Source organism: Cyprinus carpio, chromosome A6, assembly GCF_018340385.1.
Source record: "Cyprinus carpio isolate SPL01 chromosome A6, ASM1834038v1, whole genome shotgun sequence".
Classification (NCBI taxonomy): domain Eukaryota; kingdom Metazoa; phylum Chordata; class Actinopteri; order Cypriniformes; family Cyprinidae; genus Cyprinus; species Cyprinus carpio.
The window spans coordinates 23,331,505-23,344,236 of NC_056577.1; the positions used below are offsets into that span (position 1 = coordinate 23,331,505).

At 36.4% G+C, this 12,732-nt stretch overlaps 1 protein-coding gene across 1 annotated transcript in view; it reads left to right on the forward strand.

The window, feature by feature from the left end:
- The window catches only part of LOC109091037 (cytoplasmic FMR1-interacting protein 1 homolog), a 34,694-nt gene that overhangs the window by 6,233 nt on the left and 15,729 nt on the right, over window positions 1-12,732 (forward strand). The window contains exons 2-13 of the mRNA XM_042758509.1: window positions 3,703-3,823; window positions 3,932-4,021; window positions 5,462-5,539; window positions 5,642-5,743; window positions 5,830-6,011; window positions 7,391-7,487; window positions 7,758-7,886; window positions 8,447-8,551; window positions 8,715-8,806; window positions 9,093-9,210; window positions 10,665-10,787; window positions 12,218-12,343. Coding sequence (XP_042614443.1) covers window positions 3,707-3,823; window positions 3,932-4,021; window positions 5,462-5,539; window positions 5,642-5,743; window positions 5,830-6,011; window positions 7,391-7,487; window positions 7,758-7,886; window positions 8,447-8,551; window positions 8,715-8,806; window positions 9,093-9,210; window positions 10,665-10,787; window positions 12,218-12,343 — 1,359 coding nt within the window. The 5' untranslated portion in view covers window positions 3,703-3,706. The remainder of the gene's footprint in view (window positions 1-3,702; window positions 3,824-3,931; window positions 4,022-5,461; window positions 5,540-5,641; window positions 5,744-5,829; window positions 6,012-7,390; window positions 7,488-7,757; window positions 7,887-8,446; window positions 8,552-8,714; window positions 8,807-9,092; window positions 9,211-10,664; window positions 10,788-12,217; window positions 12,344-12,732) is intronic.

The following is a 12,732-nucleotide window of genomic DNA, read 5'->3' on the forward strand; positions in this document are numbered from 1 at the left end:
AAAAGTGCATTGTTTTGGAAATTTAGGGGACAGTAAATTGTTCAGTTTGGTTGCATCCTGCATGTATTAGTTGTTCATTTATGAATATTCATAATATGGGTTTAATAATGGAGCTGCCAGAAGTGGGTGTAGCATGCCTAAGGAAATAATAGCAGCTGCAGTTACATCACCAGCTCATACTGTACATTCTCACACATTAAGGGCGTAGCAATTGTGTGATGGCAGTTACAGTTACAGTGTGAGTTACATCACTAATCACTATCAAAGATCAGATTGAGATCTATATGCATTTCTGTTTGGGTTTGTTAGGTTCTGTTAGAGCTGCATTATGGCAAATTATATCTATTGATTAAAAGGTAAAAAAGCTGTCACTGGGGCAGGGCACTGGGAAATTATTTACCTCTAAAAACTGCATATAAGTACATTAAAGGTGTATGTTATTACCTGAGGTGTGCATTGTAGTACCTAAATTGTACATATTAGTAACCTTTGATATAGCACCACTCCAATGACAGCTTTTGTACCAGTTATTTTCTGAATATTGATATTGTAGTTGCAATTTTTATTGTTGATTAATTGCATGGCATCTAACATGCACATTCAGAACAGGCGAAGAACTGTTTCTTGACCTGTTAACCCGCACCTGGATGCCAGCGCACTAAACTCTCTTTGTTTGCATGTGTCAATGTTTACAAATAGATTAGACAAAGTCTCAGAAAAATGGTTGCAAGTATCTAATTTGTCATGGTATCTTCTTCAGATTTGAAATAGGAACTCATGAGACATGTGACTTTCAACCCATTATTTTTCTGGATTGCTCCAGGACTGATTTCATGTATTTTAACATGAAATTAAAAACAATTCAGTGTGGTACATTTTTTTCCAAGGCACATCAGTGTCTAAAACTTTTTGTCTTTTTGAGCATCATCAACTCTGGATGATGGATAGTGAAGCCCAAAGGCTCTTCTTTCCAAAGACACCAAAATTGTGTGTGTAGCACACTGAAATCAGGAACTGTTGCAATTTTAAGTTAGGTAGGTCATTTTCAGCTGTGAGTCCCATAATGGGGGGTGTAGTTTAACAGGTTAAAGTCAACAAATCAAGAAATTTATTAAATGGTCAACTTCATGTTAAATGCATCAGGAGGAGTATGTCTATATGCAATGCTGCAATGAAAACTTTTTATGATTATTTAATCATGACAGCCATAAATGTAAATAGTCATTATTTTTGTTTTCTTTGTGTACAAAAAGTATTCTCGTCGCTTCATAACTTTACAGTTGAATCACTGATGGCAGATGGACTATTCTGACGATGCTTTTTATACTTTCCTGGACCTTGACACTGTTATTTATTTGGCAGTCTATGGGACAGTCTCAAGCCTCCCTGTTTTCATCCAAAATATCTTAAATTGTGTTCCGAAGACGTACGAAGCTTTTACAGGTTTGGAATGACATTGGGGGAAAGTGAATAATGACAAAATTTTCATTTTGGGGTGGAGTATCCCTTTAAAGCCCTAAATATACCTTCATAAAACCTGCAGAAACCCTGTGAGTATATATGTGCATATTTTGTTTTATAATATATATTCAGTTTAATCTCAAAACTCAAGGTAGTGTTCAATTTCAAATTTCACCACTAGTGACATAAAAACTGAATTACAAAAATAATAATATCCCAAACAGATTTCAAAAATGCTACCCCTGCTTCCCCAGGCCTGTCTGCCAAACAAGTAGTACCTCCCTGTTTACATTCTTCAGGAAGTCAGTCTGCAGGTGGCTTACTTACAGTTTTCTCTGCACATTAAACAAATACCTTAAGATTAAACCAAATGATACTCTTCAGCTTCAGTTGAGTGTGTATGATTTGCGTTTTAGAGTACAGCTGCTCAGTCAAAACACTTGGTAGAGGCAGCTGTCAGTATCAGTCACAGCAGTGTGTGTTTGATAACATCACTTTGTTTCTCTAGAGACTCTCTTTTCTTCATGATAGACTGCAGGCCCTACTCTCTTCTTTTCACTCGCTTCCTGATAATGTATCTCCTTCTGCTTTTGTCTTCTGTTAAGTTCTCTTTTAGCTCTCTAGCAGTGCACCACCACGATCACATCAGGTACTCTTTTCTTTCCTAAATGAGTTGAGATGTGTGCCAGTAATAGCCACAGCTCACTAAGGATATCTGCATTGTTGTTTATCTGTAATAATCTCTGCAAGACCACAGCAGTCCATCTCTATTTCCTCTGGCCTGCATCGTGTTTCCTCTTTTGATGTCCTTTAATAGTCTGACATCCACTGCTGTGTGTTTGTGGCCATTACCAGTTTTAGCAACAAGCAATTTGTCTTTCTTTTCGTAATGTAAAACTGCTGCAAAACATGACACACAGTCTCAGCCCATCAAATGATGTTTGGTTAATGAACAGGTTCTGGACCAGTGAGAATTCACAAAAATCACAATATTTTCAATGTAATATTAGTTGGGAATTTCTAGCAATTTTAAACACTGTCAGCATGAACGGCTCTATACAAGGAAGAGGTGCCTTTTTTTTGCATTGTGCCAGATTAGAACATGGTATGAGGTTTTGCCCCATAAGGGGAAGAGGAAGGAGGAGGGCACTTTCATTCTGACAGTCGACGCTATGAGGTGTGAAAAAGTTGCCCAGTTGCATCAATAAGGGAGAGTTTTTGTTGTTGTTTCCTGTCAACTATGAAACCTCTTACTTGCTTCTGCTCTGTTGCCATGGTTTCCAAACATTTACTTATTCATATTGATGCTTGCCATCTTTGAAATCAAAACTGTAGAGTAGCAGCTATGTTTTGGCTATGTTTTGTACAGCGCATCCTGGAGGAGGTTTCTAAAGACTAATCTTACTTATTGATATGAATATTTTTATAAAATGTTGTGACAGTAATGAGTAGCTGTGCCTAAAGTTTGATTGGGTAAAGTCTATTTTGCTCACCAAGGCTGCATTTATTTGTGAATTATTATTACAATTTAAAATAATGGTTTGGTTTTCTATTATGTATTCTGATCTATTATGTTAGCCTATATATTTTAAAGGTCATTTATTGCTGTATCTGCAACACTGAATTTTCAGCAGCCATTTCTCCAGTCTTCAGTGATGCATCATTTTTCATTCTAATATGCTGATTTGATGCTCAAAAACATTTACTATTATCAATGTAGAAAACCGTTCTGCTGATTAATATTTCTGTGGAAACCATGAGACATTTTTTTTTCAGGGTTTTAAAGTAGCAGTTATTTGGAATAGAAATCTTTTGTAACATCATTATAAGTCTTTACTGTCACTTTTGATCCATTTAATGCATGCCTGCTGAATAATTATTTTCTTAACTAAAGAAAAAAACCTTATTGACTCCAAACTTTTGAATAGTTGTGTATGTAAAAAAAAAAGTATGCAACAATAAGTGCTTCAAACAGTAGCACCACTGAATGGTTTTCAGTTGTCATTTAAAAAAAAGGTTATTTTGCTTCTTTGACAGTATGATCCAATATTAAGTCAAGCTAAATTTGTGAATGGTATTGTTGTGATTCATTCGTCACTTTTGAAGTGGAAGCTCAAGTGCGTTGCATTCTGAGATGTACAGCATTCTAAAAAATATGCATATTTTTTTTCATAGTACTAGTAGTATGTTGTTCTGAACATAGCCAGTTGCCTCAAATGTGTTTTATGTGTTTTCTTCTAGAGTGATGGCGTCCACAGTGACTCTGGAAGATGCTCTGTCCAATGTGGACCTGCTGGAGGAGCTGCCGCTCCCAGATCAGCAGCCCTGCATTGAGCCTCTGCCCTCCTCCCTCATTTACCAGGTAACAATTGACCTAGATCTTCAGTGTATTTTAAAATATATAAACCCAAAATGCAAGATGTACAAACAGTGCTTGCATAACCAGACCTTTTCTTTTCACCACCCTTAGCCCAACTTCAACACCAACTTTGAGGACCGCAATGCTTTTGTGACAGGCATCGCCCGATACATCGAGCAGGCCACCGTCCACTCCAGCATGGTAAGTTCTTAACATTTCCACACAAACAGGCAATTGTTCAACTCTGTCTTCACTAGCTAACCTTCTTTAAATCACCAAACCTCGACTCTGTCACAGCTCCGTTAAAGTGACATTGTCTGTCCAAACCAGTCCATCAAGCCAGCCCTCTGGAAGTCCTGCTAAAGGAGTCTGTCAGGGGCTTGAATGGATTTAAGAGGGCCCATTAGAGTCTCTTATTGTCCGCATTCACCATGTTCGTTTGAGGAGCCTGGCCAAGTGGCATAGGCCGCTCTGAATGCTTTTTGTATAGAATGTGAACTGCTGTGTGCTCTATTAGTGAGAGATAATAGCTGTGAGGGACTGTTTGGCATCGAGGACCTGAAGAGTGTGGAAGTAGTGTGGTGCTACACACACAGTTTCAGAGTGTCTATGAAAGAGTGAAAGGTTTTTTTTTTTTTTACTTTAGGGGAGATTTTCTTCAAAGTTTCTTTAGAGAGTTGTTAAGATCTTAAGATTAAGTGGGTTAATCTGTTCTCTGGCAATTCATTCAACATGAAATAAAGGTTTATTGTAGAATCTGCATTTAAAAGTCGTGGGGGGGGGAAGTCGTGGCCTAACGGTCAGAGTGTTGGACTTGCAATCCAAGGGTTGTGAGTTCGAGTCTCGGGCCGGCAGGAATTGTAGGTGGGGGGAGTGAATGTACAGCGCTCTCTCCACCTTCAACACCACGACTGAGGTGCCCTTGAGCAAGGCACCGAACCCCCAACTGCTCCCCGGGCGCTGCAGCATAAATGGCTGCCCACTGCTCCGGGTGTGTGTTCACAGTGTGTGTTCACTGCTGTGTGTGTGCACTTTGGATGGGTTAAACGCAGAGCACGAATTCCGAGTATGGGTCACCATACTTGGCTGTATGTCACGTCACTTTCACTTTCACTTTCATTTAAAGTAATAATACATTGGTCTTAAATTCTGAGGTCACTAGTCCAGAAATCTGTTTTCTATTGCATTACTATTTACTTACTATTTTTATTTACTTATTTAGGTATTGTTTAATTATTATTTAATAGAAAATGTTGAATATTACATTAGCATTGCAATTTAAGTTTAAATAAAAAATTTACAATATTAAAATGTTTTCTGTTAACATTTATTTTATTGAAGTATAACTAAAAGTGCTAACCTAAAAACAGTGTAGAATAAATCTTAAACGTCTGTATTTTACTTTTTTTTTTTTTTTTTTTTTTTTACATTTTTCAATATCCTAAAACTAAAAAATAAATAAATTTTTAAATATAATCAATCAATCAATCAATCAATTAATATAATATTTTACTTAGAAACAAATCCAGAATTTCAGTGTGGCCTCAGACTTTTGGACCCCACTGTTTGTAGAATAAGTCTGTGTGCTTTCATTTGCTCCAGTGTGTTATAATTTCATGGAGAACTTTTGCTGTGTTACAGAATGAGATGTTAGAGGAAGGACAGGAGTATGCCGTGATGCTGTATACCTGGAGGAGCTGTTCAAGAGCTATTCCTCAGGTAAATTAGTCTAGCCTAAAGCCAGTCAAAAAAACCTCACAGCACCACCAGCACAGACTGGAAGTCTGTTGTTTTGACCCTCTCCATCTGTCCTTCTCTCAGGTGAAATGTAATGAACAACCCAACAGGGTGGAGATCTATGAGAAGACAGTGGAGGTGCTTGAGCCTGAAGTCACTAAACTAATGAACTTAATGTACTTTCAGGTAAAGATTAATGCTATTTTCCAGATTTTAATACAAGATGTTGTAAGATACACTAATCCTTCTCTTATATTTTATTTTACTCTCAGAGGACAGCAATAGATCGTTTCTGCGGGGAAGTGCGTCGACTGTGTCACGCCGAGCGGAGGAAGGACTTTGTGTCTGAAGCCTATCTGCTCACGCTGGGGAAGTTCATCAACATGTTTGCTGTGCTGGATGAACTTAAGAACATGAAGTGCAGTGTCAAAAATGACCACTCCGCCTACAAGAGGTAACCACAGACTGCTTTCTGCCAGCCTCAGTTTTGCATCTAGCCTTGTCATTGATTTATGCATCCTGTAGATGGCAGTCATTCTACACTTGGATTCTTCTGGTCAGTCTTATCACTGTAGAATACACTCTTTTTTTTGGTGCTTCATTGGCATTAAACAGACATTTCAAACTAAGAAAATTTTTGCATTTGTCAGTAAGACATTTTTCAAAGCCAATTAATACTTTTATTCAGTAAGTATGTATTCAATTGGTTAAAACTCACAGTAAATATATTTAAAATGTTACAAAAGGTTTCAATTTAAATCAGTTTTTTTAAACTTTCAGGTTCATCAAAGAACCCTGAAAAAATTATCATGGTTTCCACAAATGTGTCAACATTAATAATAAGAAGAAATGTTTCTTGAGCACCAAATCAGCATATTAGAATGATTTCTTAAGGATCATCTGACAGTGGAGACTGAAATAATGACTGCTGAAAATGTATCTTTGCCATCACATGGATAACTTGCATTTCTTACTATATTTGGTAATTGGTGTGTATATGTTCATTTACAGATACACCATATATATATATGTGTATATATATATATATATATATATATATATATATATATATATATATATATATATATATATATATATATATATATATAGCGCATGTGATTGTAAAATGCTGAAGTATGCACCATTTTCCAAGCTAAAGCAGTGTAGTGGGATATTGTTAGTGATATATTCTTGTTCATTAGCTGCATACTCATTATTTAACACTTGTTGAAATAGCCATACAGGAGTCCACAGTGTCAAAATAAAGTCATGATAAACGGAACAGAGATGCTGCACATCTATGAGTCATCAAGACACTAGAGCAGTCTAGTTTTTTGTACCCCTTTTTTTCAAGGTGTTCGTGTTAGTTGGTGTATCTGCATAGATTTAAGTTTATTTTCAGTGCGCCTACTCGCTGAACACATTTATGAAATGTCAAATTTGTCAACCACCTATCCAGTTTTCCAAACACTTTTCTCCTCACTCTCTTGCTGTCTCTTTCTATGTCTCTATGGCTCTATGTCTTTTTTATTGTGTTTTTCTTTCTATGTCTCAGCATTACAGATTTTTTTGTCCTGCTGGTCAGTAGATCAGACTTACTGCCAACATTTTCACTATCCCCACCACAATAACAAAAGCAACATATTTTTATAAGTTTCAGACAATATTTGTATTTTTCATTACATTTTTGTTTTCTTAAAAAAGTAATCCAACATGTACTTATATTTGGCCTGAATTATACATAATTGTTTGTCATAGTTATATATAGTGCTTGAGCTGGCTTATTTGTGATATGTTCTGTGTCAGTCTTATATTTTTCTCTCTGTCCATCAGAGCTGCCCAGTTCCTGAGGAAAATGTCAGAGCCATCCTCCATTCAGGAATCTCAGAACTTATCCATGTTCCTGGCCAACCATAACAAGATAACACAGGTACAACACCATATTCTGTAAACTAACACTTAATACTGATAAAATTTGACTGATACATTGACTATAAAGCATCTAAACAAACAAGGAGTGTTGATTTGTTTTGCAACTGTAGTGAAGACATATTTGTGTAGACCATCTCTTGAACAGGAATTCACTAAATTGACTTCAAGTCCCTGGATACAGCAGCATAATAAACACAAACACATGCACCAGTGCTTTAGGCGTGTTCTGTGTATGAGTTGCTGATATTAACGAGCATCTTTGTTTCAGTCCCTACAGCAGCAGCTTGAGGTGATTAACGGATATGATGAGCTGTTGGCAGACATTGTTAACCTGTGTGTGGACTACTACGAAAACAAGATGTACCTCACCCCCAGTGAGAAACACATGCTACTCAAAGTAAGCGTATGTTTTTATGTTTTTGAACAAAATCTCTTATGCTCACCAAGGTTGCGTTTATTTGTTCACACAGTAAAAACAGCAATATTGTGATATTATTACAGTTTAAATTTTTTTTTATTTTAATGTATTTTAGTCCTGTAAAGGCAAAGCTGAATTTTCTGCAGCCATTACTCCAGTCTTCAGAAAAGTCATGCTTAATACAGTATTTTTGTTTGAACCATGCTACATTTTGTTCAGGAATTTTTTTTTATTAATTTAATTCATCCTTGCTGACTAAAAAAGTAATTTATTTAAAAAAAAAAACTTTCTGACTTTAAAAATTTAAACGATAAATCCAAAAAGTAGAAACAAGTGTCACTGTGTTTCTAGGTAAGGATAGTACCATGTTTTTGCTAATCTTTCTTAGACTTTTGACCATATTAAATGTGAATCTTGATATTTATAATCAAGCAGTCACTGTTACTAAGAAGATTACTATGTATAAAATTTAGATATTGTTAAGGATTTTTTTTTCCCACAAAGTTTTTCCAACAGTTTGGTGTGACTGTGTCTTGTAGGTGATGGGCTTTGGTCTTTATCTCATGGATGGAACCAACAGCAACATCTACAAACTGGATGCCAAGAAGAGAATCAACCTCACGAAAATTGACAAGTTTTTCAAGGTGCGTGTCTGTCTGTGTGCTTTTGATAATATGAAATCTATGACCTTCAGAAATGGAAATGCATGTTAAAACCTGCTGTAAACCACAATCTGTCTCATCACTTGTGTTGGGATCGCCCGAGGTGGATTTTAATTAGATTTGCCATTCTGCCCTACCCCTACAGCAATTGCAGGTAGTGCCTCTGTTTGGTGACATGCAGATTGAGCTGGCCCGCTATATCAAAACCAGCGCTCACTATGAGGAAAACAAATCCAGGTGGGAGTCTTAGGATGCCATACTTAAATGTGAACACTGTATATGCAGATGTGTTTTAGCTTACTTTTAATTAAAGAGTAGATAACCCAAAATGTAAATCTGCCCTTCCAAACTTGATCTTTTTAAAGATATTTTTAATAATGCTCTTTTCCAATACACTACAATGAATGAAGAATTGAAATTGCAAAAGCATCATGGGAAATATGAAATGAAAATAGCCAAATATTGTTCTTTTTACTATACCCTTCCATGTTTTTTTAAATTGACTGGCCTCCCCATCCTCTAGGTGGTCGTGCACATCTGCAGGCAGTAGCCCACAGTATAATATCTGCGAGCAGATGATTCAAATCCGTGAAGACCACATGCGCTTCATTTCTGAGCTGGCTCGCTACAGCAACAGTGAGGTGAGAGGCTTTTAAAAAAGCTAAGACTTTCCCTTTTTTTTCTTTCTTTCTAAACAAATGCAATGCAGACTTCCCAGTCACCTTGCACTGATGCATACTGCCAATGACGTTGAGGGATGAAATGTCTATTACTTAATATGCCAAATGACTTTCTATTTCTGAGCATAAGACCTCTGTTGTTTAGCATCACATTAAAGCAGTTGTTGCTTATTTGGATTGGATTTAAATAAAAATTTTGGCTGCAGTAATGTTCTGCAATATTGACATATATATTGACACACTGATTGATATACATTTCAAATGTTTGGAGGTTTTTTTTAGTGTCTCTTATGCTCACAGAGACTGTAAAATACCTGTTTTTATTTTAATGTAAGTTATTCTTGTAATGGCAAAGCTGCATTTGCAGCAGCCATTACTCCAGTTGTTGGTAAGTCACATGATCTTCAGAAATCTTTCTAATATGCTGATTTTTGTGCTCAAGTAACATTTCTTGTTATTAAAAAAAGGTAATATTTTTGTGGAATTTGTGATAAACATTTTCCAGGATTCTTTGATAAATAGAAAGTTCAAAATAACAGCATTTATTTAAAATATAATTTATTTGTAGCAATGTAGAAAGTCTTTACTGTCCCTTTTGATCAATTTCTTGCATCCTTGATGGGAAAAAAGTGTTCATATGGTATATTCTACTAGTGATCTAGTGGTAACTGTGGTAAAAATAGCTAATTAAACTGAATAAGCCTCAGCATAGTGGATGCTGAAAAATCTCATTAAGAAGTGCATTAATGGTTGGAATCATACAGCTTAATGAGAATCAGACGGCTACAGTGGATTACTTTGCTCTTGTTAGGTTTGTTTTTGCTCGTGAGTAGATTTCAGGAATATTCATTAGCCATGGGAGGGCAAGCAGCTTGTGCTTCATACATGATTCCTTTTACCTTGGCTGAATGGGTTCAAGGCTCAATCTCGGCAACTTGAAATTTGCATTCAGAACCACAGGGTTTTGTATTCTTACAGAAGAATATGGAAATGTGAGGGGATGAGGCCAGCCTGGGATTGAATTAAGACATGGCAGCAGCACTGTAATGAGAATGCACTGGCAGCCAGAGGACAGCCGGGGTCCGCTATCAGCAGCCTGGTGACGAGGAGAAACAGGGAGGAATTTGTTTGTTCGTTCCACAGCCCTGGTTGTCAGATGTCAGGGGTTTTAACGCACAGTGCTTGTCTTGTGCTGTCTTGGACTGCTAGATATATATGGCTTTTCCTCCTGTGTTTGTTCATTTCGAATGCAGCCCCTGCTTCTGTAGATGCAGCAGGGATCCTGGAGTTCTGTCATTAGGTTGTGTTAAGAGATTTCAGTGGTTCATTAATTCGCTAATTTTCTTTCTAATGATAGTAGTCGTATTATATGTTATGCTATCTTGTTTACTTGCCTCCTTTTCTCCTTTTTGCAGGTAGTAACGGGCTCAGGGCGTCAGGAGGCTCAGAAGACAGACTCTGAATACAGGAAGCTGTTTGATCTGGCTTTGCAGGGTCTGCAGCTGCTCTCTCATTGGAGCGCTCAGGTCATGGAAGTGGTGAGTGGACTTGTCACACTCATATTTATGTATGAGACCCCCAACCAGGGAAAGGTGAACTCCAACTGTGTGGTTCATGTGGGTGACACATGGCTGGATCCCTGGTTTCATGCTGTTCTTTTGTATATTTGCCTGATAAAAGACAAAGCTTCCAAAATCACTCAAAAACAGTCTTAGTATTCTAAAAACTGTCCTGAAACGGAATCTCCAATAATGTTTTGTGCAAAATGAATTAAATTCAGAAATTTTGGAGCCATGGATACCTGTGCTCACAATAGAGATGTGCAAAACTACAAAAGTTTGAGACATCATTTAAAGTCTGGGGTTCAAACCCTGGAAAAGTTTTTGTGTGTTAGTTTTATTATTATTTATTAATTTCATAAAGAATATATTGCCATGAATGTTATGGTGTATAATAAAATATTAAGCACTCTATAAAATGTTGAAATATTTAAAATGTTTAATTTTTTCTGTGTCAGCAATGAGCAAATTTTGACACTTTTTTTTTTTTTTTTTTGCAAATTGTGTCCTGGTTTCTTTCCCCTCTCTCTGTCTAGTTTCCTGTAATTCTCAGCTGTCCTCTTTGTTAATGGCATCATGCCTGTAATAACCAACATAATATTTCCAGTCTTACTGTGTCTTTTGCTTTAAGCATCATATCTTTACAAATGATTTAAGAGTAAGGAAGAAAAATATTACACACACTTGAGATGCTTGTCGGTCAACTCTAAAAAGTTTTTTTGTGTTCTGCATGAAGTATACAGTCCTCAAAAAGAAGATTAATGAACATGCTGTCATTTGTAACAGTCTATCAGCAATAATAAATACCAGCCTGTCAAAAGCTCTTTTAATGAATGTTGTCTGAGAGAAGTGTCCAGTTTCTGAGAGCTGCTGAATTGAGTTACTTAAAACGCCAAGATGAATTCTCTCAGAAGTGATTTTGCTCAAGGACAGTTATTCACATCATGTACTTCATCAGGAGGAAAGCCAGCCTGTCGCACTTACTAAAGACTAACTAACCTCTAATTTCCAGTATCACTGACCCACCGTTCAAGACAGAGCTTGAACCACGGGGTCACTCCCCGGTGTGCATTTATTTTTGGTCAGCCATGTTTTCACCTTTCATTCGAATCTCTTTCAGTTCCAGCTATACTTTTTTTTTTTTTCCTCTGAGCAAAACATTTTATGTTGTCAATCTTGCGAAATATTGTTGCCATGGAAACAGCCTGAAGCAAGTCCATTCTTGGTTATTAGTAAAATGGGTTTTGGTATTTGTAGCAAATTAGGCTAGGGATGGAGATGATGGACCATAGTTTCTGAAATTTGTGAAGCAGCTTTGAAGATAACATTTGAATTTCTTAAATCTCTTGCAGAATAATCATCATGAGCAATTATGCATGAAAGATTATAAAATGTTTTCCTTTTTGCAGTATTCCTGGAAGTTGGTGCACCCCACAGATAAATACTCCAACAAAGAATGCCCAGACAATGCTGAGGAGTATGAACGTGCCACTAGATACAACTACACCAGCGAGGAGAAATTTGCTCTGGTGGAGGTCAGTTCACCTGCAGGTCCAAAGTTCAGCTGTGTTGCGTTGTAATTATAAGCAAAAAATATATGCACAAACATTTTGAAAGCTATTGCACCTCTAGAACCTCTACTGTAAATGAAATATACTTCTATAAGGTGGATTTATTGGATGATGAACAAATAATTCAGGTTTTTATTAAATTACTTAATTACATTTAAATTAATTATAATTGTTATATATTTTCATTATTTATTATTGTATTTTTTTTATAATTATTTATTTAGAATGACTCAAATTTAGTATTAAACTCTGTGTTAGCCTGTGTTTGGAATCAGCCCAACAAATCCTTCTCTGAATGAACTCACTGAATCATATCAATGGCTGAATTAACATGATTTTTGATTAGACATCAA